Source organism: Aquila chrysaetos, chromosome 1, assembly GCF_900496995.4.
Source record: "Aquila chrysaetos chrysaetos chromosome 1, bAquChr1.4, whole genome shotgun sequence".
NCBI lineage: Eukaryota > Metazoa > Chordata > Aves > Accipitriformes > Accipitridae > Aquila > Aquila chrysaetos.
Window position 1 is genome coordinate 30549170 of NC_044004.1, and position 27350 is coordinate 30576519.

The 27350-nt window shown below is 43.8% G+C and overlaps 1 protein-coding gene across 7 annotated transcripts in view; it reads right to left on the reverse strand.

Annotated features, from left to right (window-relative positions):
* LNX1 (ligand of numb-protein X 1) overlaps positions 1-27350 on the reverse strand; it is an 85023-nt gene that overhangs the window by 43820 nt on the left and 13853 nt on the right. For 3 of the 7 annotated variants that reach the window (XM_030013332.2, XM_030013358.1, XM_030013348.2), the window contains one exon: positions 24436-24916. The exons of 1 other annotated variant lie outside the window; for it this stretch is intronic. In XM_030013332.2, coding sequence (XP_029869192.1) covers positions 24436-24821 — 386 coding nt within the window. In that variant the 5' untranslated portion in view covers positions 24822-24916. Of the gene's footprint in view, positions 1-20459; positions 20936-24435; positions 24917-27350 lie in introns of those variants that run through there. 3 more of the 7 variants (XM_030013367.2, XM_030013395.2, XM_030013376.2) reach the window with 3 other exon arrangements.

Below are 27350 nucleotides of genomic sequence, written 5' to 3' on the forward strand. Positions count from 1 at the left end.
GATGGGCAAGTCAGCATACAGAGTGGAAATGCCAACTTCTTTTATGGATTAGCACAGCTTCAATATTGTACTTAACACAACTACTACTTTCGAGAAGCTAATATTCACAATTGACTTTGTGGCTTCACTTTCTGTTGCCCCTTCCCACCTGTGCCCAAGCCACCAGTGCTTTGAGAACACACAAGGACATCAGCAGTCTGTTCCCACTGCTCACATAAGGCATGCCCTTGGGCTGCTGCTACAGCTTCTACCTTTTCAATGCTGCCTTTAAATGTAATACTTGTAGAACACAAGCAGACCTTGAGCAACAAAAATGAGGAATTAACTGGGCTGAAAGACTGCAGTCAGCCTATTAATCATTATTTGCTCCTAGATTACTATAAGCAAACATTTTTCATCACCGGGAAGTTACTGGCCAGAAGTACAGAACCACAGTGATCTTTTGTGATGCAAAACAACAGCAGCATTTATTTGTACTGAACTTAATTAAATACTGAAGCTCCCCAAGAGTAAACTAGTAATATTAAACATACCTCATGCAATCTACTCACACCAGCTGACACAAACGAAGAAAAGAGAGGAGCAGCACACTATCTCTAACTCTTGGTAGGTGCTCAGGTACTGACAGCAAGGAACCTATGAGTACCTGGGTAGGAGATTCAGAGCAAAATAAGGCGGAAGAATAAAACAGGTGGGACTAACGTTTTTGAGCTGGTGAGAGCTTGCTGATGGCTTCTAGTGTTTTTAGCATTCAACAGATCAACATCATTTAAACCCATTAATCCTGTTCAAGTGCAATATTAAAGTCCTTTACCAGGTGCTTTCATCGCCTTCCAGAATTGCACCGTTTACTACACAACATACTTGAAAGCTTCAGCCTTCCCCACTCTTAAAAAAGAGTAAAACTGGAACATTGTTTCAAGAGAAAGTGAGAAAACATAACTTAGACCCGAGAGGTTTCTTCATGGAAAACTTGGGTACTTATCAATACTCGTATTCTTTTATCTACAAATGGCATGCACGAGGGAGCAATCACATGCAATGTGTGTCAGTTGGGTATTTGGAAAGTAACATAACGCTTGCCATCAACAGCTGTCAGCTTCATATCTGGTTTTCAGGTCCACCCAAGACCACTCAAAGAACAGCACTGGTACTCTGCAGGCAATCTGGACCACTGATTTTGCCTTATACTAATAAAATAATAATGTAACCTTTTGTACAGTAGGAATTGAGATCATATGCAATGAGACTGCAGCAGGATCACAGAATATATTCCTCATTTAGAACCTTAACTGGAAAATGAGCCTAAGGAAAATCACAGCATCTATATACAAAGCCTCAAAAAATGTAAATGCTGCTAAGATCAAGTTATTTGTGACTAAAATAACAAGTGCAAGAACAAAGAAATTCTTAAAGCATTGCAGTGCTATACCTCATAATATCATACAAACCAATACACTACATTTGTCAGATTATGTGGACACACATATAATTAACATTAAGAATAAGCATTCAATCTGTTGATTCATGTGTTTTTCATGTTTATTGTTTGGTGTTTTGATCACCGGATTATATTCAACAGGTATAACTAGTCTCCTGGAACTTAGTTTCTCGGCATTGTCTTCCCCTCCTACTATCCCCACCTATACTATAAAAACTTTATGATGCAGTGAGCAAAATATGCTTGCAATGGGACAAAGGGTTTTGTTTTTTTAACAAGAGTGACAGTATCAACGTAACCCGATTCTTGTAGCTACAGACAGAAGAGCCTGCCAGACAGAAACTTTGTATTTACACGTACTTAGCACACATTTCTTTTTAAAATAAAACTAATTACAATATCTGCTATGTGACAGACTCGACAAGACAGCACTACTGAGAGCAGGTTTGAGGCTTATGTTGGCACAAAGCAATGACACATGCACATAAGTGTCTAGATGTAAAATAATAAAAAGGGAACACTGTGTTCAATTTTAAGGTGTTTTCAACCCAAGGCTTGGGTTTCCTAATATGTTTTCCACTGGAATTTGAAATTACAGGAAACAATGGGGCTGCAGGCAGTAAATAACATATGTTGTCATTATAGCCTCCTATTGACAGAACATGCTATGGACAGCCACCCACAGCTCTAGCTCTGGTGGCACTTTCATCTCAGTGACCCAAAAGTCACATAAGATGCCTTTTAGGTCAGCACGGGTATCTAAATTACATCACTAACTCATCTTGGTACACATCAAGCTCTGAAAACATACTTGCTTCCTCATGGAGAAGGTCAGAAAAAGGTCTGTGCACACCTCAGAAATTGAAAAACCAGAGATCCCTGTCAGGTGCCCACCTGAGTGTTGAGCAAACATTTCTGCCACCACAAGTAAGAAGCATCTTAAGATGTCACAAATGTTTCCCATTTAAAAAAAGTAGTTCTCCTGTCTTATCAGTTCCAATGTCTGATATTCAACAAGGACCCTAAATCAGTCCTACAAGAAATCAACTGCATTTGACTCATGAAGCACCGTGTCTTTAAACCCTAAAACAACACAGTCTCCCTGTAGGACTGGGGAAGGAAGAGTACAACATTTCCCGGTGTATCACAGAGTTCAATTTCCAGGATTTCAGCCTAAATGAGTATTGACACTGGCGTAAGAAGTACATAAGTCACACTGTTGACTAAATATCTCATTACACTAGTTTTTGTGAAGATAACATAGCCAACAATACATTTGGCTAGTGAAACACTATTCTGGCTTCTAATCCTCCTGGCTCTGCAGTCATCTTCTTTGCACATATGGCTGGAAGAGGATGGATCAGAGGGACATTATGAGCCAGTTTTCAGAACAAAACTCCCCAAACCCATCGGGCATGCAAAAATCTTCACTGCTTGTGGTTTTATGGGTTCCACCCAGTTGAATATGAGATATTTTAGCGAGATATTTCAGCCTCCCATTAAAATAAACACACACTGTAAAAGCATTTAAAGGCTCCAGAAAGTCCATATCCAGCCACAGCACAAGTATGGCTGGAATGTTGTTTACAGTCTTCCGAAAGCTCACGTGGTAGGAAATGCTCATTTATGCTGTAAAAATGGTGAAAAACATTTTTTTTTAAACACCGTTTTTTAACAGAACTATCAGAAATACTTTTAACCTGAATTCCTTTATCCAAAGCTAAAAAAAGCCCAACCACTCAGCCTTCTCCCCATGTAGCTACCTACAGGCAGTGCTGCTCTCAGGATCACGGAAAGCATCCAAAAACACAGCGATGTGGTTTCCCTGCTGTTGTACGTAGACCACTGTCAGCTCTCGCTTGGCAAGGGAGGCTGAGGGAGCTCACACCCTCACACGTCAGTTTTACGGACTGCTCTAACCACTAAAGCTCACGTTGGGTTGGGGTAAGGCTGATCTCTGCTTCTCCTGCTGAAGCTCATTCAGAGAGGAGGATTAAGCAAGATGGAGCCCAATGCTCTTGCCAAATGAAAAACTGGCACCTGGGAAGGGAGAATCTTGAGTTCTGCTTCAAAGGCTGCTATGGCTTTTTGGTTGAAGTTGGGAGAAGTTCATAAGAAAAGGCACTGCCCTCTGTTAGTTCAGCCAGTATCTTGGGGAAAAACTGGCAATACCATCTAGGCACACAAGTTTTTCAGTCTGAAGATGAAGAAGTGATCTTTGAAGCTTGAAATATGGGTAGAGAACCTCTCCGTAAAGCTGTGTCTTGTTTTCTTAGACCACCAGGATATAACTGATGAATCATGGGATAAAACGCATAAACTAGGGTGGAAGCAGGAATCCAACCCCAGACCCCCTTAATTACAGAAGATACCTTCAGAAATGGGCACTGTATTACCAACAACACAAAAAGGATTTCCCTGACAAAGGCAAGGGTCACCATCACAGAACAGCCCAGTTGGAAGGGACCTCAAAAGATCATCTGTTCCAACCTTTCACAGGAAAGGGAGCCTAGATGAGACTACCTAGCACCTTGTCCTATTGCATCTTGAAAACTTCCAGTGGTGGGAACTCTACCATGTCCCTGGGGAGGTAGTTCCAGTGAATGACTGTTCTCACCGTAAAAAAGTAGGAGAAGAAGAAAACAACTTTTGCACCATATCTTACTTTAGAGCCCAAGTTGTTCAGGCTGCTGCTTCTTATACCTTAGCTTGCAGATGCTCTGGGTTTCTTTAGTCATTACTACTCTCTCAGATTTCATGATATTTTTGCATAGTATAAATAAGAGAGGATGTTTTCACTCTGTTTTTCTTCAGTTATTCAATTTATTAAAAAAACATTCAGAGTAAGAGTCCTGTTACAAAACACATTAACTTATGCACTCGTCCTACTAAAATACAGGAAACAAATAGAAAACAATCCCAAACTGTTCTTTAGGAAGCTACTCTTTTGTTCCTTTTTTATGCCACTGCAGCCTTGGCAATTCCAATATTCAAGCTCTAATAACTATTTTTGCTTTTGAAATTGAAATATAAACATCACGCATGCAAATGGGCACCTAGAACACTGTGGGCAAACCTGGGCAGCGGGTTTGGAGAACTGAACCTTGAGCATGAGCCACAGTTATGTTCCCCTGGGTAATCCAAAACGGTGGCCTTGCCCCTGCTGTCCTAGGAGAGGGCACATCCTGCTTGACCTTGCTGGACCACAAAATGGGTTGGGGCTACTGTGCGAGAGGCTGCCTTGAAATGAATCCAAACCACGAATTCTCTGTGACAGGTTGTGGCATCTGGGTGACTCAGCCAGCCTGGGCGCCCGAGGCTGTTCCAGCCCAGGCTGCGATTTTGTTAACGTCACAATTTAAGTAGACTTGGGTCTCGTTAGCAGTGATGATGGACCCCCTGAAGGAAAACCAAGGTGGCATAGGAAATGATGTCAGTTCATTATCGGCTCTGAAAGGGGGATAATTAAATCTGTCTTCTTCAAACTGAGATGACCCTGGTCCTTCAGAAGGGAGCTGGCAATCTAACCTCCAGCAGCGTGCTCATGCCATGCCTCATCACCTGCTAATTTTCACAGCAAAGGCACTACCCACATCATGTCTCAAGGTGACCCAAGATATCACCAACAGACAAGATCTCCAGCTGGACATCTATACTAGCGTCCAGTGGACAGCGGCATGCTGGGGGCATTGGACATGTTGGCAGCCCAGATTCAGACATACATAAAACAAATCCTACTTGCTTCACGTAAATATTATCACAACAGCCTGTCAACGCAGATGGCTCATCGAGCCAAACTGACCAGCTTTCTAATACAGAATAATCTTACAGCTACAAGGAGAAAATTTTCTCTGGTTCCAAAATATCCACCCCAGCCTGACACAGACATTGAGAATAAAAAGAAAAAATTAGTAGACAGACTAAACAAAACTGGTAGTGCATTTAAATATTTATATTAGCAATTGAGACATGGGTCTCTGTTTTAGTAATTTGTACAATGCCTTGGACCAGTGGTTGGTGGTGTACGTATCTTCAGCTGGTTGTACCTTCCGAGGAACTTCCTTAACTGCCCCGAAACAAGTTTGCTTCCTGAAGGGCAAAGCCAGATACTCAGCACCGTGTGTTTATAAGGGTGCAATACAGAGGGAAAAGAAGGAGGAAGAAGAAAGGGAAAGAAATATCTAATGATTTAGTGACTGTAAACAGAAGAGCTCCGTGGCAAATTATTTTCTTATTTCTTTAAAAGCTAATTGAAGATACTACAGCATCATGTAGGAGGGTTTGCTGAGTACTTAGATACTGGTATTAAGGAGACCTTCCAAAGCTGAGCACAAATTGTTCTGCAAAGGCTAACTGCACCCAGCCTCCAGAGATGGTGCTGCTTCCTAAGGGGTTGTCTGCAACAGGGAAGTACATGATTACTGTAGTGGTTGTGCAATGATACCTCAGCCACACTATGTATATTGTATGTGTAGAAACACACATCCGAGAATAGCTTCCCTGGAGACATCCCTGTTCTAGAGTAAGAGCATTCACCAGACAAGCTATCCTAGAGTAAGAACAGTATTGTCACTTGACACCCAACTTTATTATGGATTAACTTCCCTGTGTACTCTTTTTCTTGTGTGTATATTTTGGGGATAATTTCTGCCCTTTCTTCCCTGCCCTTTCTTCTGGACACCACATTGAAACTGTGGGAGCTCAAAGTGCCAGTTTTAGTTACTAGTTTCTCAATGCCATTGCACTCTATAACTCCAGGCTCTGCATCCCAAAATTCTTTTTTCACACTAGGTAGTGGCCACGTATAATCAAGGTATCAGTAAAATTATGGCTCGTTTTTAAGTCTACAAAGGTACCTGCCCATTCCTTTAGCCCACGAAGAAGCAGGCATAATGAAGCATAGACATTCATGCCAATGGGCATAAGTAACACCAGGAAGTGAACCAAGAGATCCTTCTGCTGCTGGGGGAAAAATAGATAATTGTTTTCTTTCCTTTGATAACTTGCTTTCTTTTAATTAACATATTGAAAGTATCATTTTAACACTGTTGACCTAATAAAACTTCAGGGGTAAAAAAGCTCTCCCAGTTCAGTAGGCAGACTATCCTGGCAGCATCCCTTATAAAAGAACCCAACTCTGTAAAAGGTGATTAATTTGATCAGCTGTGTCTAGCAGTGATTCAGGATCAGTTAAGAGGTGATATTGTCCTATAGTTCAAGCTCTGGAGCTCTGTGAGAGCCAGGGTCTACCACTCAACATGCCACATCTTGAAAACAAGTTACAGGTTCACTTTATTTCATGTGTAATAAAAAGAAGTCCTTAGGGCTTCCTATGTTTTTGTTCAATGTCTCCCACAACACAGATTTGGCTCATTTGTGGGTTCTTTAAACTACCATAGCGCAAAAAGCAAGAAGAATAAAAGCAGTCCCATAGAGCCCTAACTGTAGGAACAGCACTTTTATTCCCCATCAGACACCTCAGCATCTCTAGAAAAAAGGAAGGGAATAGAAATAACAGACACCCATCTACCTTCCAGAAGCACGAAAGAGGTTGGGACTTGAAACAGCATGCTGGCACTGCATCCAAGTGTTGCTAAAGATACAGAATCATGGGTCACCCGAATTCCTGTGCTCAGCCCTGGACCTTACAGCTCACGCCCTTGTAAGGGCGAGGACCATTCTCTTCAACGTGACTGTTTCAGAAGACCTGGAAGAAGCACTCTTTGCAAAGCAGTCAGAAGGGAGGGGAGGATAAGATCAGCAACTGCTTCCTTGGCACAGGGGACCATAGGCAGCACAGCTGTTCTTTTTGGAAAGGTCAGAGAGGAAAAAAAAAGTGCTGAGGGAGTTGTCATGGGTGGACAGCACAATAGGTGATTCCAGAATAATGCTTCACACAGTCATAAGCTTTTCTTGAAAACATTGCTCAGGAAGCCCAGGTCTGACTAACTTTACAAATAGCAAACACAGCTTGAAAAACAGACATCTAAATTATAAAATCACTTAGAATCCATTTTCCCTGTTTCTCTCTGATGAAGGAGAACACAGGCATGTCTCAGGGCAAATGCTGCCCCTGAGATAGCCCTATATCAGCCCTCTCCTACCTGGTCACAGCCACATCCAGGGAATGTCAGCAGGAGGATTTCAAGCCATACCCATGGCTTCCACTTTCTCCCTTTGTCTGCTCCCTTTGCAAGCTGCCTACCCCCTGCAGGGAAGGTCCATGCAGGGCCAGTCGTCCCATCAGCACCCACAGAAAATAGCAAAACGCTGTCCCCTGGCTCTGAAGGAAGTCACGCACCTTTGGAGGCAAAACACGATCTCAAGGTCGTTTTGAAATCCTGCCAAGGTATGCCCACACAGCAAGCCATGGCAGCTCTCAGATGGACATGGACTGCCTCCTGTCCTCCTCGGTGCCCAGGTCCTCCCCAGGCAGGAGGATGGGGACAGAGGGAGGGAGCAGTGTCATACGGTGCCAGACCTATCCCACTCTCAAGCACTGCCAGGAGATAAGGAAAAAACAGCACAGAAGCTTTTAGAATGAAGATGACCCAAACCATAAGTCCTGAATTTCCCTGCAGTTAACAGAAAAAATCCAAACAAACCTGAACCCTCTGCTTCCTTGTGCCCGGGACACTGAGGTGAAACGGAGACATCAAAATGATTCCTACTTCATCCCCATCACTGTGGTCAACCAGAGGTGTGGTGAGAGGGGACCAGGATTCATCCCTAGCCTATAGTTACACTGTTCAGCTTCTTCAGTAACTTATGAGACAGGCAGCAAGTCCGTTCACCCCTAAACCCCTTGAAGCCTTCTGTGGCGATGTGGATGACGCTTACAAGGACTAGCTTCAACACTGGAGACAAACAGGGACCTTTCTGCACCCTTGCCCTTTAGCTGCAGATCTGACCATTCAGCAATGGGTCGCTGTTTTATCACCAGTCCTGCTACTCTTCTGAAAACATCCTGCTACAAAGGGACTTTCTGGTCAGTGTTAAAGTCACAGAGTTTGTGTTTGCCAATGCAGGGAGATAAATTTCAACAAAAAACCCAGGAGAAAAGTCACAGTTTTGTAAGATCTATTGTCATACAGCTACCATTGTCACAAGGGACGGGAAAAGTGGAGTCTGAGGTTTTACAAAGATCCCACACAGGGGTGTGTTTTTTTTGGAGGGAGGGGGAGGTTGTCAAAGAGATTGCAGAAGCTGGAGTCCATGACATTTTATTTGTATTGTTTCAACTCATTCACCCACACGACCTCAAGGGATGTTCTGTTTTTTAAAATTGCTGTCTCTGCTAAAAACCGCATGGTGTGAATCAGTGAATATTTTTTTGGATCTCTACTATTCTATCACTCTGCTATATAGGTGTAAAAACCAGAAGTTTGCCCGTGTACGCAAAACCTCAATTTCTTCCTAATTCATTCCAGTGAAATTCAAGAGAGTAATTTGCTAAAGTCAATGGAATAATATCTGTATAGAACTAATTTTAGTGAGGAAAAAATCAAGCACATTGATATTACTCTTTTTGTTACTTCTTCCACCTTCCATAGCTTCCTCTGTCTGAGTACTGGAATAGCAGATAGAGTAACAACTAGAGACGAGATCCTTGAACCAAACAAATCAACTAGGTAAGAGGAATTGAATGATATCGGGGGAGACCTTATGACACCTTTTTTCTTACCTTATTTTATTTTCACTGTTTGTAGTGGGTTTTGTAGGACAGTTTGCAACTCTTTTAAGGATTTCGATCCAGGTGGTAATTTAAATGGGCAGAGGATCAGTTGACAGAACTCTGATTAGATGTCAGTTCTACAACTGAGCTATTTCATGGCCTGGCTTAACCTATGTTTAGTCTAACAGATAAATGTTTAGAGTTCACCAAGACTGCTGAAGTGAAGTTAATATAAAGAGAGTCTCACCAAACCTGGTCAATCCATAAAGCTTTCTTTGTTTTTAGCCTTCTGCTCCACATGTTTTGCTGAAGTTAAGCTCTGCAGCTTAAATTCACAATTTACTCATACATTAATCCATAAATTTAACATAAGCATAACCAGCTCGGAGTTTTGCAGTGCTGCAATAGTGCAAGTGCGATGGAAGACATGTGGCTCAGTGTGCTCAGCATCACTGGAGTTGACCATGAGGATCCTTGACAGATCAAGGCAGCCAGTTTCTTTCTTTCCCTTTCCTCCTTACTCTCCTTGAACAAGACAAGACACTCAAGGGAATAGCCCTTTCATGGACTATTTCACAGACCAGTCAGGTGCTTGCAGACAAGAGAAGGGAGCAGACAGGGTCTCACCACAACTACAACAAGGAGGGCAGGGCTTGTGCACCTCCGACAGAAGTGCCTCTCCATGGACTGACTGAACTTACTGGCTTCAAGTGACTTCGAAACTAGGGATGGGTGATCTCCATTCACCTACCACAGTTAAATCCAGGACCGGCATACTCTGTCCTTATTTGATTTTGACTCTGTGCATTTACTGCAGTGGTTACAATGGAGTCTGTGTCACGAGAGCACCTTATATTTTCAAACCAGTTCAATTCTCCTTCATCAGACAGGAGAAACATGCTGCCATCATGCTGTGCAGCGTTCAATGCCAAGCTTCCCTGATAAGCTTGATCACTTGGTACTGCTGTACCAAGCAGGGCAGACGTGTGGGAGAGGCAAGAGCAGAGATATAAAGAAAACAGGAGTTGAGAGGAAGCAAAGGAAAGACAAAGATTTAGGGTAGCCAGGAGCAGCCAGGTGGAAAATGACTAAAGAAACCAAAACACAGCCTCGCACTGGTGATGACAGAGACTGAATGAGCATTACAAGTCATGTCAAGGGAACCAACAGAAAGATTCCTATTTAAAGAGTTTCAAACCTGCACTTTCTCTCAAAACATATATAGGACAGAAGCAGCCGATTCACACTTGGCAGGTAGCATCAAGAGAGTTTATGTAACACTGCAAAAAGATAAGCACCTATTTAAGAGCAAACTGTTATTTTTACTGAACACACAAGCAAATCAAGCTCTCTCATCACAGACAAAAAACCTTCATGCTGTCAGCTGTGACTTCTCTTGATGTTGTAAAGCACCACAGGGCACAAAATGACTATGGTATTTTTTGTGCTGGTTGTCAACCTCTATTTGCTGGGGATTTGAAAAACAGAGGAGACATGAAGCACAGGAAGACCTGAACAACAATTAGCAGACATTAACAAAAAGCAAGGAGACCATCACAAATCTGTGAAATGCATTTTCTCTCTAAGAAAGAGACTGTTAACCTCTCTGCAATACTGAGTTAGCAAAAATATGAGGCATGTAACTAAGTATCTACTGAAGAGGGAGGGGAGGGGGAAAGGGGAAAGGGGAAAGGGGGAAAGGGGAAAGGGAGCTTGTGTTATGAGGTAGGTGGAACAGGACCAAATGCGTTTTGGAAATATCTGGTATGGATTACAGTTCATCAGCTCTAGAAGAGGGTTACTTGGTCTCGGCCTCCCTTTATAAATTTCTTTTGTTCACTTGGGTCACATTACTATTATTCAAGCCTAGACTACAAAAAAGGCAGATCTGTGGGACTTTGCATTTATTTGCTTTGTCAGCTCAACATATTAAGTGCAAGTTTATAAGTACACTATATATCTTATTAAATGCTCTGTCCTGTTTTGGTCTATTCTCTTCTGATTTATTTTGAACTCAAAGACCATAACTGTAAGTGCCTTCAAACCTACAGATGCTTAGACCACTGGGGAAAGAGCAGAAAAAAGTGAAATGCAGAAACCATTACTGTCCAACTTCATCACACTCATGCCTTGGAAGAATAAAACAAGAATGTACCGGAATTTAATCTCCTCTGAGGGAAGAAACTGGAAACAGCATGTTTGCTAGAAATGATGCATACTCAATCCACTAAAAATCATCAAGATATGCAAAATTTAAATGCAATTTAAAAATGGACACTGAGAAAATTTACAGACAATGCACCAAGGAAAGTACATTTGTACCCTTGATCCACAACAACACAGAGCAGGTAGAAAGCAGATGTGGAGAACACAGCAAGTCCCCAACACTGGTGGCTGCGTGGGATGTGCAGGACTCTGCCAGTCCTATGCCAAGGCTCAGGTCACAGCAGCGGGGCACGAGGACGGCATGGATTGCAGTCCCATGGCAGGATCTTCCCAGCATTTCTAGACTGATTTACTGATATTACCAGTACCGATATTTCCATCACAGTCTGGGTTGGGGCAAAGTAGCAGCAACTGGCACTTTCAACTATGCGCATCCCACAACAGATCCCAATGACAACTGTAACTGCAGAAGTGCCAAGAGCAAAAAAGAAACACCAGCGTATACAGACTGCATTTGGGAAAGAACTGTATTCATCCTTTCTCCAGCAGTGCCATCTTCCTGCTGTAATTACAAACCAGACAGTAATGCTCAAAGGAGAGATGTGCCAAATGTTTAAACCAGGACCAGTGGTGAGGGCAAGTCACAACCACCTCCTGGGATTCCCGCTCCCACTGCAAAACCTGTTTGGCAAAGGGCTGTGTTGCAACATGTGCTGTTCATATAGAGTGCTTATTTCTGACTGTAATTTAGCCTCTTGGCAGGAGATGCTCGTACACATCAAGCGAAACAGCCTTGCTCATCCATATCAACCTATACATCCTCATATAGTAGCAGCAGCACAGCATACTCTCTGCTTCCAGTGGTCTCCTGTGGATCACAGGACAGATTTGGTTAATCATGCCCATCTCCTCTCCATGAAAGCCTGATCCATGAGGGACGTTTTCTGGCCTTTCATACTGTTGAGTTACAAAATCCACAAGTGAAGGGGCCTCTGCAGATGCTCCTATGAAACCATTCCACTACTCATTTTACATGGGAAAGAAGGTTAAAAACAGTGAGATATCACCAGTGCTAACTGAATGTTAAAAATAACATACAACAGTAATGCTTATCATGTATGGGGAGAAAAGAAAATACCTGAATTATGCTTTCAAAAATAGTACTAGCTGTTCTTAATAAAACAGAAAACATAACAAGGCCATCAGTCTACTAATCTTATCAGTTCACTAAGTTCTGCAGAGAAGAGAAGAAAATACAATCCTTAGACCATGTCAGATTCCCCTCATCCTATATTTAAGAGGTTACTAAGTTATTGAAATTCTACATTAAGAATATATTACACACTGTCTAGTGAATGATGGGACTGCAATGCGTAATATAGAGAGAGGTGTAAGCTTCCTAATATGTGCACATGAAATGACTTGCTGACCTAGAACACTTGCTTCCTGCCAACGTGACTTCAAGAGAGTCGAGGGAAAAATAAATCCCAAAGTAATACACTGATGATCAAGTTTTGTAGCTGAAATTTATAGCACTAAAGACATTTTATTTGTTTATTTTACATTATTTAGGTAAATAATATGTAGTGAGTTAGTAGAAGAACAAATAAAAAATGAGCATGGCTCCAGCAACTGCAAATATCCTGTCTTAAGCTGACTTCATGCCATGTGTCACAGCAGTGTCATGGAGCAAGACAACTCCACAAGGACAGAGGAGTCAATGGTGATTATTTCCTCCTCACCCAGGTATCCATTATACTCAGCTCAGTGTCTTCATAAAAAGAAGAGAGAATGAATACCAGAGTAGATACAGTCAATACTATGGGTGATCGTTACAAATCTGATTGTCTGCCTGCGCTGCTGAGAAGAACAAGACTTTATCAATAAAGTTTGATGGTGCTGCCAACAGAAATTCAACAGAAAGGAGATAGAAACTTCCTAGAAATATGGCTTGACTTGCCCACTGTCAATCTATATTCAGAATCTGCTGTCAATTAATAAATTATATGAATGGATAAAACATATCCTAGAGAGAGTCCAAGGATTCATGGGCTAAATTCAGTCTTCACCAGGTGCAACTTTGCTGAGGCCTAAGGGTGAATTCAGCTTTCTAAGATGTTAAAAAAAGTTCACATTCTTAATCCCAAAATGGAGTTCAGCTCCAAGCCAGGAATTCTTTGGTGGCAGTGGGGTTTTAGTCACAACGTATGACATGTCATTGACTAAAAGATGCCTCCACTGAGGTACCAGTTCAACACAGAGGGACCAGCCTGGACCCTCCTTTTGAAATAGGAAGCCCCCAGCAGCCACATCTATGCTGTCACACAGGCATGTTAGTCCAATATTGCCAGTGATGTTACTATAAAACCTCTGCTTTCGTGTCCTGTGCTGTTGGCATCCTCATGCACCCAGTTACTACAAGCACCCAGTCTAGTTCCTGAACAATAGCTTTGCTCATGGAGAAGGTCACAAAACACAGCCAGCTGCTCTGCAGTCTGGGGACCTTGAAGGCAGATTCCCCCAAAAGGTCAAGAGTGTTAAAAAAACCCAAGATCCTCAGACCTACTAGTCTGCTTCCCTACAGTGAAACAAGCTGTGTTGCAGCTGATCTCAGAACGAGTATTCAGAGCAGGATTTAAGCTATGACAGGCATAAGAGCTCTGCAAAAGCGGTATTTATCCTCGCGTTGCAGGACAGCCCAGTTCTGCCAGATTTGTCAGAGAAATAGCTCAAGGAAAAATATCCTTGTCATGCTGCCAGTGCCAGTGCTAAACTAGGTTAATTGTCAGAGAGATGCGGAGGTCGGCCAAACGTGCAGCATACGGCCTGCGTGGCTTAATGTCAGACAAGAAATGAGAGTCAGTTGCTTGTGAGTAACCACCAACTTCCTGCAACTCCCATCACCTCACTCCTTCCTCCCACCCCGCCAGCCCCCCGGTGCTTTGCCCTCTCTGGTCCCCATCCCAACGTGGATCGCCCAGTGTGAAGCAGCCTCTGAGTGGGATAAGGTTTACCCCCTCCGTGCTCCCGTTACATGGGCAAGGCATGTAAGCACACTTCTTTTGAGCAGCCTACACAATAATCAGACATAACTGAGACATAACTCATTCATGAAAAGAAATCTTTCTGCCAACCATAATTGTTGCATTGCCTTTCCAGCTTGGCAGGGTTTCACTTTTTTTGGCTGGCTCAGGTTTTACTTTTGGCAACAAAATGCATTTGTTGAGCGTGACGCTGGCCAACATCAGCCTTTTCCAAAGGTGTGAGAAGGCTCCAGCCATGAGAAAACATTCCAGCAGAGTAAAAAGTCTAATTCTGAACTCAAGTGTGTGTGTAGCTGTGAATGGAGTAAAGGTGACTTTCATGCATGCACAGAAGGAATGAAGCAGAATCTTTCTCAAAGTATAACTGAAATGCCAACTTCTATTACACACAAAATTCCCAGGCAGAATCAACAAATTCTTAAAGCTCTCAAAGGATTTTTGGTCTCTGGAGCTGTCCCAGACAAATTTATTTCTGCACCTAGAATCACAGTGCTGGGGAAAAAGATGCTAACCAGTAACACTCATACCATGAAAATGCCGCACTCTCTAACCTGGGTTGTGGAACCAGGCAGGATAAGGTACCGTCTCTGGGAGAGGGTGGCAGAAGGTGGGGGAGAGACCCAGAGCCCACCGTGCTGCTAAGGGGAAAATACTGCATATTTGGCAGAGTGCAATTAGTCCTTGGTCAAAGAGTGACCAGACCCAAAACAGTCACAGTCAGTAGAAACGACTACTTTCTGCTGCACCTCCTATGCTAGCAGCATAGTCTATGTCAAACGCTCCTGAATACAATACCTAATGTACTTAGAAAATTCAGTTTGCACACCTCAACACCACGAGTTTAGATGACAACTCCTCCTGTACTTTTAAAAATAATACAGTATATTTGCAGTTCACCTACATGGGCTTCTGCTTGGGGGCTTTCAGGCCATATTCATACTAACATTTCAAGTTTTACTGTGCAATTCTAAAGGCTGGAAATAAAAAGGGAGAAGAATGGCAGAGGCAGGGTCAAGGCATGAGAGAGGAGGGGAATAAACAAAGTTAAGGACCAGAAAAGGTACAAAGAGGGCAGGGTGGAAGAGCAAGTGAGAGGGCTGGCGGAGTGGGGTCGGACATAAGGCAGTGAGAGGACAGGCTGGGGAAGTGACACTAGCTATTGCTGGAGATTTTTTGAAAGATCTCAGAAGTCTGAAGGAAAACCAGCTCCTTGGAGGATCTGCTGCCCTTGCTGAGAGCTTGAGCAGAAACAAAGGGGGCCTGAGAGTGCCCAGTGCCCACTGCTCCTCTGCACCAGGGTACATGCTCAGACTCGAGGTAGGATAACATCCAGATCAGCTTTCCCAGAGAGAATATTGGAGACAGGAAGAGTCAGGAACCAAGACGACTGTATTTCTTGCTTCCACGCAAGATGTCAGTTTGCCATGTTTCCATCCTGGCCCCTTTGTGAAGCTGTAGCATAGGAGTGAAGCTAACGGGCAGCCCTTGATGCACCTATGCCTTTCTGCTTTAATTCACCTCAGCTCTGCTTTCCCTGAGAGACATCCAATTCTAGTACACTGGAAAAGACCCTTCACATTTTATCTGAGCGTGCTTTGTCCTGGCTATGTAATGCAGATATTCTAAACATTTCATTTATGTTTTCATTCAAGAATCTTTCCACTCAAGCCTTGCTTTCCAACACTTTCAGCTTTAATTAACCTCACAGCTTAACTCCAACACAGATTTCCATACATGCAGCTTTGCACAGAGTAAGGAGGCCAACATGTGGCTTTTGCAGTGGACTAACACATGAGCCCAAAAGGTGCTCCAGGCTTACCAATTTTGTCATGAATAATGTGTGCCCTGTGCTCCCCAGCCTCTGTGCAGCTAGTTTCACAAGGACAGACTTGAAGCCAGACACGAGTTTCCCCACAGACTTGAACAGAAATTAAAGAATTTGGCCGCACAGTTAAGCTTGGTGCTGGAAGTGGGCTGGGAAGGTGCACCTAATAGCTTGAACTAAATTGTTCTTACCATAAAAAAGACATGCCCAAGGACACTAGAAGACAGCTGGTGCTTACATCTCTTCTTTTTAAATTGAATGAACAGAGAAACTAAGTTTTACTGGCTATTTCAGCCCAAAGTGCTGTTTTGAAATTTAAGAGAGTAGTTATTGTATAAAAGTTATATGGGGAAACTTGATCCAGTTAATTTGGTGAGATCCCTTTGACTGTTTCATGTAAAACTCAAGAGGGGTAAGAAAAACAGAAGTAATTTTTTGCATGTGGGAGTAGGTTGTGCATTTCACTCTAACAAACAATAGATTTTTTTTTAAAAAGGCTTGATTCAAATTAGTGGGGTGGATCTAGCTGGTGGATTACCAGCAGTGACTAAGGCCAGGAGCTGTTTAATCCTTGGAGAGAAGCAGCACCAGCAAGTGCGGCTGCCACAGGCTCCCCAGAGCTTGACCTGTGCTGAGCACATGGGATGCCCAGCACCCTCCCAGGCACTCGCTTGGTCAGCGCGGCCACGTGCTGAAGGGGGATTAGGTTGGAAACCACCCCATGTTTTCCACGTGACGGAGGTCCTCAGAGGGACAAGGTGAGGTTATTCACAGCCTAGTCTTGCAGTCAGAGTCCTTCCCCTCATAATTTTATTTCTAAGTAAGTGGCTCATTGACGTCTAACTGCAGAAAACCCTTCTATTGAGAAATATCCTGCTGCACAGGTCCTGCTTTGGAGTGAGCGGGATAGCGATGGAAGCTGGTGTCCCTTGGTGTGAACAGTGCCACCAGGTCCTCACCCCCAGGAGAGCCTCCTGCAGTGGCCACAGGCTGCCTCTCCATCCACACACCTTGTTTTTAACTGGGGGGAATAACATACCCTGACTCAAAAAAATGTTTGGGCAAGTATTTCCTTTCTGAAGATATTTTAGATAAGAAAGAAAGACAGCAGATGCCTGTTGAAGCAGCTTTACAAGGATATAAAGGAGAAGGCATGGACCCTGGACTAGGGTCTCCTCAAGATCCATGTATATCCTTACGATGCCGAGAGCCATCGGGCTTTGTGGCTACATCCCACTGGTTACAGAGGTTTCTCAAGGGATACCTCACAGATTTCTCTTGTCCTTCTGCCAGCTGTTTCCCTGGGCTTCCCCTCAGGAGGGAGCACCCTGACTTACCATGGGCTGCTCTTCATGATTTGGCTAAGAGCGAGGACAAGAACAGCATCTGTGCTGAGATCTTTGCTGGGGGCAAGGGAGGGACAACAGGCAAAGGCCAGGGAATTGGTTTTGGTGCAGGTGACAGTGTCAGGAGATACATATTTGCTTGCTGAGAATACCTATAATTATCAGACCAATAATAGAAAACTAAAAATAGCAGCACCCAACATCTGTCCCATCAAGTGCCACTACCACACATCCACACACCTCTCTTTCTCACCCGCACGGCACCCAGCTGAAGTGCAAAGGTCTGACACAGCCTTTCCCAACTTCATTTCTCCTCTTTGACTCTCCTAAAATCTCCTCTTTATTTCTTAGATGGATTCCAGAGCCTGCATCTCCAGACGGGCTTTGGGCTATACTGTAATCCCTATTCCCCAAGCCGCTTGCTCCGCACTTATAAAAAAATATGCCCTCAACTAAAGCAAACCCTGCCAATGCAACACAAATAACCTAACCTTTGTTTGAGTGCAAATCTCAGCGCCCTTATTCTTCCTCTTGCACCAGCACTGGTGATAGTAACCGCATCCCCCTGGTCCTCCAGCTCTTCCCTTGCCACTCACACCCCTGCCAGCCCCCTCCTCCTCCTTGGCTGGTATCTCTGGTGGCTGCCAGCCAACAAAATAATGAGTCCTGACTGAGGCCAGTATTTGTACTGGTCAGCAACCAAAGATAGTGTGATAATGAAAAAAAGAAGTTTTCCACCTAGTATGGTCTAGCGTCAAGCCTTGAGGCAAGTCGTCAGATGTGCTACACATGGCAGTGGGTTTTCAGTTGCCTGTGGGGAAGGATTTACAAAGCTGCCTCTGTGGGGTTTGGGGCACAAAAGGGCTGGGGCAGTAATTCTGTGCCCCTAGGTGCCAGGCTGTCCTGGACACCGGTGCCCATGCTGTCCCACTCACAAAATTTTGCATGATAAACATCCTGCATGCAAGTGCCCGAGCAACCGAGGTAGCAACCTGTAGGTCATAACATTTGTATAAACTGATTAAACAGGACTGAAAACAGTATTTCTCTTTTTCTTTCAACTGCTGCTATTAGAGAGGACCTTGATTCCATCCCACAGATTAGTACGTCTGTGCCTTGTGCGGCATCCAGCAGCAGCCAGAGGCACCAAATACATACACAGGAGGAAGAGAAGTTCCTGAAATGAGCTCAAACCGCCCAGCACCCTTTTGGATTAGGTCAGCCCCAGCATATCCTGCTTCCCATTGCCCCAGCCAGAGACAGGGCGGTGCAGGAGGTCCTGAGCACCGGCACCCAGGGCCAGGTAAAATCCAGGGCTGGGCACCGGGCAGGAGACATGCACTTCCCATTGCTGACACCCGAAGATGCACGTCCAAGTCCCCGCCCACACCCACTCCATTGAGAACGACTGCTGACATCCAGCAAGACTAACATCTCTGTGGGTTAGAAGGCTAAATAAATAAGAGACGAATAGCTACCGTAAGTCGTAGCCCTTTACCCTGGGAGAATCAGTGAACCTGAATTCCCCAAGAAAAGCAAGTAGGCGGTGCCTGCGCCTGTGCTCTGATTAATCTCATCAGTTTGTTTTCCTGGAAACTAGATGTCCCAGATGCCATTGTTTCCATTATAAGTGTTCATCTGCTCTGTTTTGAGCTTGATTGCTCCTGTAGCCTGCTTGGCTTAACTGTTTTTTGTTTGTTGGTGGTTTGTTTTTTTTTTTTTTAAATTAACGTTCTTAAACAAAACGCCAGTAAATTAAAATGAGGCAAAATGAGCGGCATCCCTCAACACCAGATTTGTTAAATGTTTAAAAACACCTATGGTGTACAGAAATCCTGAGCTGTTGTACACAGCGTGACTAAATTATTAATAGTTACCATGCATATCACACAAGAATTTCAAAGGGGGACTTTGTGTTTCTGCAAAACACTGCTATTTTCGTCTGACAGTAGAGACAAAATCATTTGGAAATTAGTCTCATTGGCTCTAATCACAACTGTTACTAACATTCCCACTGTAGTCACAATACAGTAATTTTTCATTTTTGAGCAGAATTAGCCATTTCATTCATTATCTCAAGGAAGATCTTGAGAGTTCACAATTTGTTAAAATACAAACAAAACATAATTAATTAAAACATAGTGGAACAAATATCTATTTCTAGTCATAAAAGCCCTATTAACGAGTACAATAACATTCAAACACAAATTAAACTAGCATCATTTACAGATGATACCATAGAATATTTGTTTTATGGGTTGGAAAGATCAGCTATGGGGTAGTTTGAGGTGTTTTGTATTTTTTTTTTTTTAACATGAAGATATATGAATGGATTGCTACATTTAAATTTGCATTACAGAGAAAATAACATTCTGCTGTGGGGAAAAACAGAAATACGGGAAATTTCTTTCCTGTCTCAAGTGAATTATTTCTGGTGAAAGGCTTCTCAGCGTTTTGCTACAGGCAAGCAGCTTTACACACAGAACATTATGCATATACACACAGAGAGCACTCTACTGGGGGTGTCTATCCTGATGCCCTCCTCTATGCCCAGCTCCCCTGCAAAGCTATTTATGGAAAGTAAAGAAAAAAACACAGATTCAGAAATGGCAAAAAAACCACCCCCAAACCCAAACCCAACAACCACCGAAAATGTCAGCACAGAAAAGCAAGTTGATAAGGAAAAAGGCAGCTTCACTTAGTATGTCTCAGCTGCTTCCAAAGCAGAAAGCAATGGGGACGTACTGCTATTATTAGCCCTCCGGATGGGAAGCAGCTAGTTCGCAGCACGGTTTGGAGCTGTTGGCAAGACGTTGCTGAATTTTCTTCACACATACGCACACACACAGACACACAGGCAGACAGACAGACCCCCCAAAACGCTTGTGGCGAGCCCCTTCCCACTGCTCGGGTGAGACAGACAGACAGAGAGCACGACGCCGGAGCGACCGTGCGTACTCACAGCTCGGAGTACAAGAAGTGCAGGTTGCCCACATTGTCTATGTAGTTTGCAGGACTTAGCCAAGGTAGGACCAGTAACAGGAGAGCCTTCATTTTCAGTGCAGGGCTGGCACTGCTGCTAGGTTTCCTCCTTCCCACCGTTTCTCTGTGCTGGTGGGACACACAACGTGAAGCTTTTGTGCCAGCCAAGCCCCTTCTAAGCGAGCCTTTCCATTTCAACGCAATGGTAGCACATTATGAATCGAGCTTAAATCCCTTAAACGAAGCTACACTGCAAAAATCATTGACCTGTAAGAGGATTACTCGATCTGACTCTCGGATGGGTAGACGTGAGGGTTTAGGGACAGCACAGCGTGGTTGGCGAGACAGTGACTTATGCTGCAGAGGAGAGCGATGCTCGGGGAAGAGACCTGCCTCCTGCAGGATTCAGAGTGGTTCTTCAGAGGCAGCTGGTGCGTTTACATCACTGCCCACAAGCAGATGGGTTACGAGCTAAACTGCATCACGGAAGGGTGTAGCTGTCTGACAAGGGGGGGAAAAAAATGCCCCCCGTGGAGTTTTGAAGCAGGCGATATCAGAAGACCACACCTTTTTAAAGTAAAACACCACAAAAGATCACAGCCAACTGCTGGCTGTTTGCATCTCCGTCTGAATTCCCCAAATCCAGTCAGATGTTTTTGTGCAAACATAAATCATGTAATAATCCAAGGACATGTCTCTTCTTGGGGTTTTTTTTTTTTTTGAAGGATGCAAGAGCTAACATTTTAAATAAGGATGCTTTCAATGGACTACTCCATGGCAACCAGCGTTTAAAAAAAAAAAAAATAAAGTTCTCTCATCAATTACAAAGCACTAAACAGCAAACTCACCTTGTCCCATCAGTGACCTTGTCTCTGATCAGGGCAAACTTTCATTTTCTCGCCGAGAACCAGGATTGGTCTGAGCCTGAATCATGCAAGAAATGCGGGGACTGCCGACTGCCCCGGTGACTCTAGCGGAGTCTACTTTAATTTATTCACTGAGAACACAGATCACGTTCAGTCGAGATTTCAGATGGGCTCTGAGCCGTTCTCACCGCAGGCACCGGATTGTTTATGATTATTATTTTATTTTTTTATTAGCAAAGTCACACACTTTCTCTCCCCTCTACTGATTCACCGGAATTAAAGAGAACGATGTTAGCTCAGTCTGCTCAATCTGTGCCTGGGCATGCTGGAGCACAATGTCCTTCTCCTCTCCTGCCCTGCCATGAGTTGGAGGTGGGATGGCAAGAGACGTTCCTGCATTTCTGAGAATTAAATTAGGCAGAGGTATAAGATACCTTTGGTGATGATTAATTAGTGCTGTGCTTAAAAAAAATAATGGTACTGCACAGTCTCTGCAAGCACAAGGTTGCAGAAGTCCCCCTTTAGGGGTCACTCAGAAAGTTTCCTCCTAATTCTTCCCTCGGGCAGGAGTGCCAGTGATGGTGCGCTACTCACCCCCTGGAAAGCTGAAATCCCCAGCAGCAAAGGTTCCCTGTGATTTCCTACTCCTTAGCCTCTGCAGTTATAACCATACCTTTGGCCTTAAGGTAACTCAGCCCTCCAAACCGTCCCGAGAAGAAGGAAAATCCATGTCATGAGTGGTAAAGAAGAAGCTGCCCAGCCTATGGAGCACTACCTTGTACTGCACTACCTTAGAGGCTTTAGGGTTTGATGAGAAGCGAGACCACTGCTCCATCTCTCCAGTCTCCTGCTCCCTGGGTTTGCAAAGCCAGGACTTAGTGGGGGGAGCCTGCCACTGGGGAGGAGGGACAGCAAGAGGCTGTGGAAACATGTTACTAAGCCAATTCTTCCTACCCCTGGCTGGGCTCAGGCCAAGTGGGCCAGAAGCATAGGATCTTGAAGATCCTGAGGGGGAAATCCAAGCCATGGACATTCAATAATAAGAATTGGAATAAAACTTGCCAGGCTTTTACAGGACCAAAGCATGGTTTACAACACTGCAATTCTGCAAGGTATGTCTGTGAAGGGTATTTTTACTACTACCTTAAGGAGAAGAGACCAAGACACTGGAATGGCTTGCACATGTCCATGTAGGAGAGTTGACACTAGAAATCAGGAATTGTGCTAGTTGTGTGGCTCCTGTGTAAAAACCAATATCCCAATTTGCTTATTTATTGTGTGGGGTTTTTTTTCCTGTTAGTTTTATGGCCATAGCAGCATCATCTCAAAAAAATGAAGACAAAAAGGAGGATCTAAAATACATTGAAGTCAGCTATATGTATGGCAAAAGGAAAGGGTATTTGCACTAAGGGCTCAATATTTTGTGGTTGAAATCTACAGAGAAACATAATCTCAGTGACAGCAACTCACAGCAGACTGTCTAGTCCCTTTACCTGCATTACTACTGAAATTAATATCTGAGGCCTGTCAGAGAAGTGCTGATCAAAGGTAGAAAATTGTAAGTAACTTTGCTAATTTTTCCCTTTAGCAGCAGAAAGCTAACCTTGCAGAGCACCTCTGGCCTGGGCTGGAGACCGCTGCCACCACCTCTTACTCCATGAGACAGCAGCACCCTCAACAGGGAAAGCCAGATCCAGAACTGGGTGGGCCAAGGGCACCCAAATCCACAACCACTGAGCCTCTAGCATGTGAAAAGTGGGCTCTTGACCTTCGCAGGGAGTCAAGAAACCCTTTGCTAATGTTTTTTTTCAGTTTTAGTAATGTGAAACGGTCCCGTTTTTTAGTTGGTTAAATCACCGTAACTTCAGTAAATATCTTCAGTGAATAAATTCCTCATGAGAATCCAGGTGCTTCAGGAAACGAGGTCTCCAGTTCAAATGGGGACGTGTTTGAATGGCAGGCTGCAGAGCTATTTCCAGTTATGGGCTTCAAGACCCTGAAGCCTGCAGCCACGTGAACACACCTCCGTGCTCCAGCTCGCCAGCCTGCTCACCAGGGATGCTCTGACCCTCAGCATTACCACGTCTGTGCAGGAATGTCCCCCCAGTAGCAGTCCGGAGCGCTGCACTGGTGGCCCAGGGCTTCCTCCTCAATGCACAGGCAGAAACACACACCTAGGAATGTGACTCACACCTGCAAACTACAGGGGAAGCCATTTCACTGGACGCCAGATACAGGCCACAAAAAAAGGGCATCTCTTAGAGCTCAAATCTAAGATCTCCTCAAATCTGAGGTGCTGTTACCCGGACTATGCCAAAGCACTTGTCTGCCATCAGAAATCACAGCCCTGAATGTATCTCTTTACTCTTTTGAAAGGAAGGCAGAAGGCAGAAGATGCAAGACAAAAGCAGCAGCACGTGCTTTTACCCTGCAAAACAGAGGATCATTCATCATCAGTTCTCTCCTTGCAGATGAACTAAACTGCTCCCTGGAGAGGGTGTCCTGGCCACCAGGAGAGGTAAGCCTGGAGGGGGAGTCCAGCCAGGCAGCTCTTCCACACCGCCTCACCCTGCGAGCCCCACAGTGCGGTGGAATGGGTAAGTACATGCTCACCTGGAAGAAAGGAGCACTCGGCTCCAAAGACCAATACCAAAACTGGAATATTTTCTGCTCTAGTTCTCATATAGGTCATTTGCGATTCAAAAAAGGACCGAAGAAAGGGCAATTATAAAACCCTTAATGTACTACTAAAATATTTATGGTAGCTCAGCTTCCCAAAACTCACAGATCTCTTTGGATGACTAAATACACACTTCCATTATGCAGCTAACCACAAGGTATCTGCCCAGAACTGCTAATGATGGTATGAAATACCTTGAATGCATTTGATTCTAAAAAAAGAGTGAGATATCATCATACAAATGGACTAAATTCAGCTCTAAATTAATGATACTGTAGGTGTTACTTGGGAGTGAAATCAATAAATCTTTCTTTACATTAACTGTCTATTTTAATCAGCATTAATTGAAGATATTTTTTCCTCTCCTTAAGAAAAAGAGTGAAAAAAAAGGTCTATCAACAACAACTTACTGGGTTTGGAAATGCTGTTCAAGGTGACCGCGTTGCACGACCTCTGAGCAGTGTTCTGTGAAAGGGCAGCTAACCATTAGCTTGTCCAGGAGGTTATTCACTAGTATGCTGGACTTTCTGCACGTCTGGAGAATCACAAGCTTGCGGTCCATGGGGCAGAAGTCTTTTTCCACAAGGAAGTTTGTAAGGCAGGCTGCACAGAAGGTGTGACCACAGAGCGTGTCTAACGGCTGAAGCAAAGGTTGCAGGCAAATGTAGCATATCAGATCATCATCTACTTCTTCGGTGTAGCTGTACAAATGGTTTTCTTCTGGTAAATGTGCTTGGCCGCAGGTGACACAGAGTGGCGGGGAGCTACCCTCCATTTCTTCTTCTTTCTGGCTCATAATCAGAATTGATGCAATTCAAAAGAGGGCAGATGGGAATACCCGACCTGTTTTCTATTTGTGAGAGCTGCAGCAAGACTTGTGTGCTATCAGATCTGTGGGGAAGAAAGCCGAAGGGTTATGTTCTGGATTGTTTTCTCTTACCGTACTTACAGTATGTATCTGGATGTGGGGTACTCTAGCAGGTAGTAGGGAAGGATTGCATCTTTGGGATGGGAGGGTGAAGCAAAGAAGGGGGCAGAAAAAACAAAGAGAGTTAATTTCAGGGACTTCTTTTCTCTTAAATCTAGCTCAATTTACACAGTTACTCTCACTATAAAGAAAGCTACTAAAATAGGGAGAAATACTACAGAGATTTAATGGTTGAAAACCTTAAATTAGCATATAATTGCAGTTCCAGTCAGCTGATTTTGTGGTCACGTTACTGCTGCTGGAAAAGCAGCAGCATGTGTAGGCAAACGTTGCAAGACTGTGTGCAGAAACATAGGTAAGAATAATGGTTGCTGCCCAGGCTGCCTGCTAAGGACAGCAATGGAGAGCAGCAACTTCACCTAACAAACACACACAAGCATACGGACACTGTACACGCAGCCAGAAGGAGGACAATTTGGGTCATGAGGATTTAGAGCCTGGGACCCTCTAGACCATCCCCATCCCACAGCAACAATGGACCTGGGACCCTGCGTTCAAAGCTTGTCTGCTTATCCCCCCATGGCACTGCTCTGGATGCCTCAGGTCAAGCAGTTACAACCATCTGCACCAGCATAACCAGTTCAAAACTTCCCATTTTACTTCCCAAAGTACCAAATACCTCACACACTGAAGTGAAGTCCTCAACACGGTGCCGAGTACTATGTCACTCAAAATTAGGCCTATTCCCTTCATAATTCATGTTACAGAAACCCAGTATGTCCCTAACTATAGACCCAATTAGCTCTGGCCAGAGCACCTGCCTGCTGGTATTTTAAAGATGTAAACTCTGTGGGTGGCAGCAAAACTGAAGAGTAATTTGTAGTTTTTACTTGATGAACCCCGACTGCTTGTTGGAGCACTTATGTCTCATTACATCTGTGCTTATTTTGATATACCGCTTTGAAAATAAACATGAAGATATAAAATATGCAATGGCCTAATTACTACTCTTGCTTGAAAATGTAAATCTTACTTGCTGCTCTGCTGTAACACTGTACCCTTGCTTCCAGCTTGACTTAATTTGCTGAGACAATGTGTCAGCCTCAGACACACACGTTTGAGGGCAAGGGAGGGAAAGAATAATAAAAAAAAATCTGACTATGACAGAGCATATTTTTTCATATAAAATAAAATCTTATTTTTATGCAAAGCTCATGGGCTCTAAACCTGAGAAATTAAACTTTATCAGGGCAGGTTTTTTTCTAACATGAAGGTAAAATGATAGCCCCACTAACTCTAACCAGATGCCTAAATGTCAAACATTCACTTTAATGCTTTGCTAGATCCTATTCTTATGTAGTAATTATGCTAAGTGGCTGTGTAATAATATTTTTTGTTTGCAAGGGTAAGTTCTGCATAAGCTCTGTCTCCTGATTAGCAGTAGCTTCATTTGAATTAAAATCATCACCTATTAGAATTCTTGCAAATATTTAAAATACTTTATACTGCGGCAAATGTTTCCTTTTGTAAAAATATGAAACAGAGCTTTATGAACAGCTCTTTGTGAGGAAACGAACATCTTTCTAAGTGCAGAAAACAGCTGCACCTGCTATCTTAACACAGGAATTAAATCCAGTATTATTTGGTTCTACTAAGGTGACACACAGCAAAATGAAACAAGAGAAAAGATGATCGTGAGGCTGAGGTGGGGACTGTTTGGCCAGTGACTCCTGGTAGATAGCTCTTAGACAACTTCTCAATGAAGTGAGGGGGCTGTGAGCTGGTGTTTGACCTACCAGTATCTTGTTTCACAGAGTGAGAGGGAGAGCGTTCAGCTGATCTCCGCTCTCCTCGCTCACGGAGGGAGCCCGTCTGAAATCAACAGGGCCACTTACAAGAATGGCAATAGGCAGCTTGGGAATTTGTGGGATTGTGGCTTCAAAAATAGCCGTAAAATGAATTAGAAATCAATAAAGCATGATAAATATAGCATTGGTTTATGAACTTTGTTCTTTCCTACAGTTTTGAAATGCCTTACACCCGGGGCAACTGGGGGAGCGGGCAATATCATGCTGTTTCTCCACCCTTCTGCCACATCCTTTTCATAGAATCCTAGAATCGTTGAGGTTGGAAAAGACCTTTAAGATCATTGAGTCCAACCGTCATTTTGTACCAGCACACACAGGTAGACCCACGTGGGTGCTCTCCCCGTGCACCACGCTCCAGAATACACCAACTGCAACATTTTGCTGCCTCACGGATGTTCCCAAGGACAGAAACTCTTGCTTTCTGCAGGCAGGAGACCCACCGCGTGGCTCCCATCAGCGAGCATGCTGAAAGCTGGACCTGAAGCCCTGCTCTGAGGCAGGAGCAGCCCGCAGGAACGGGAGCATGGCC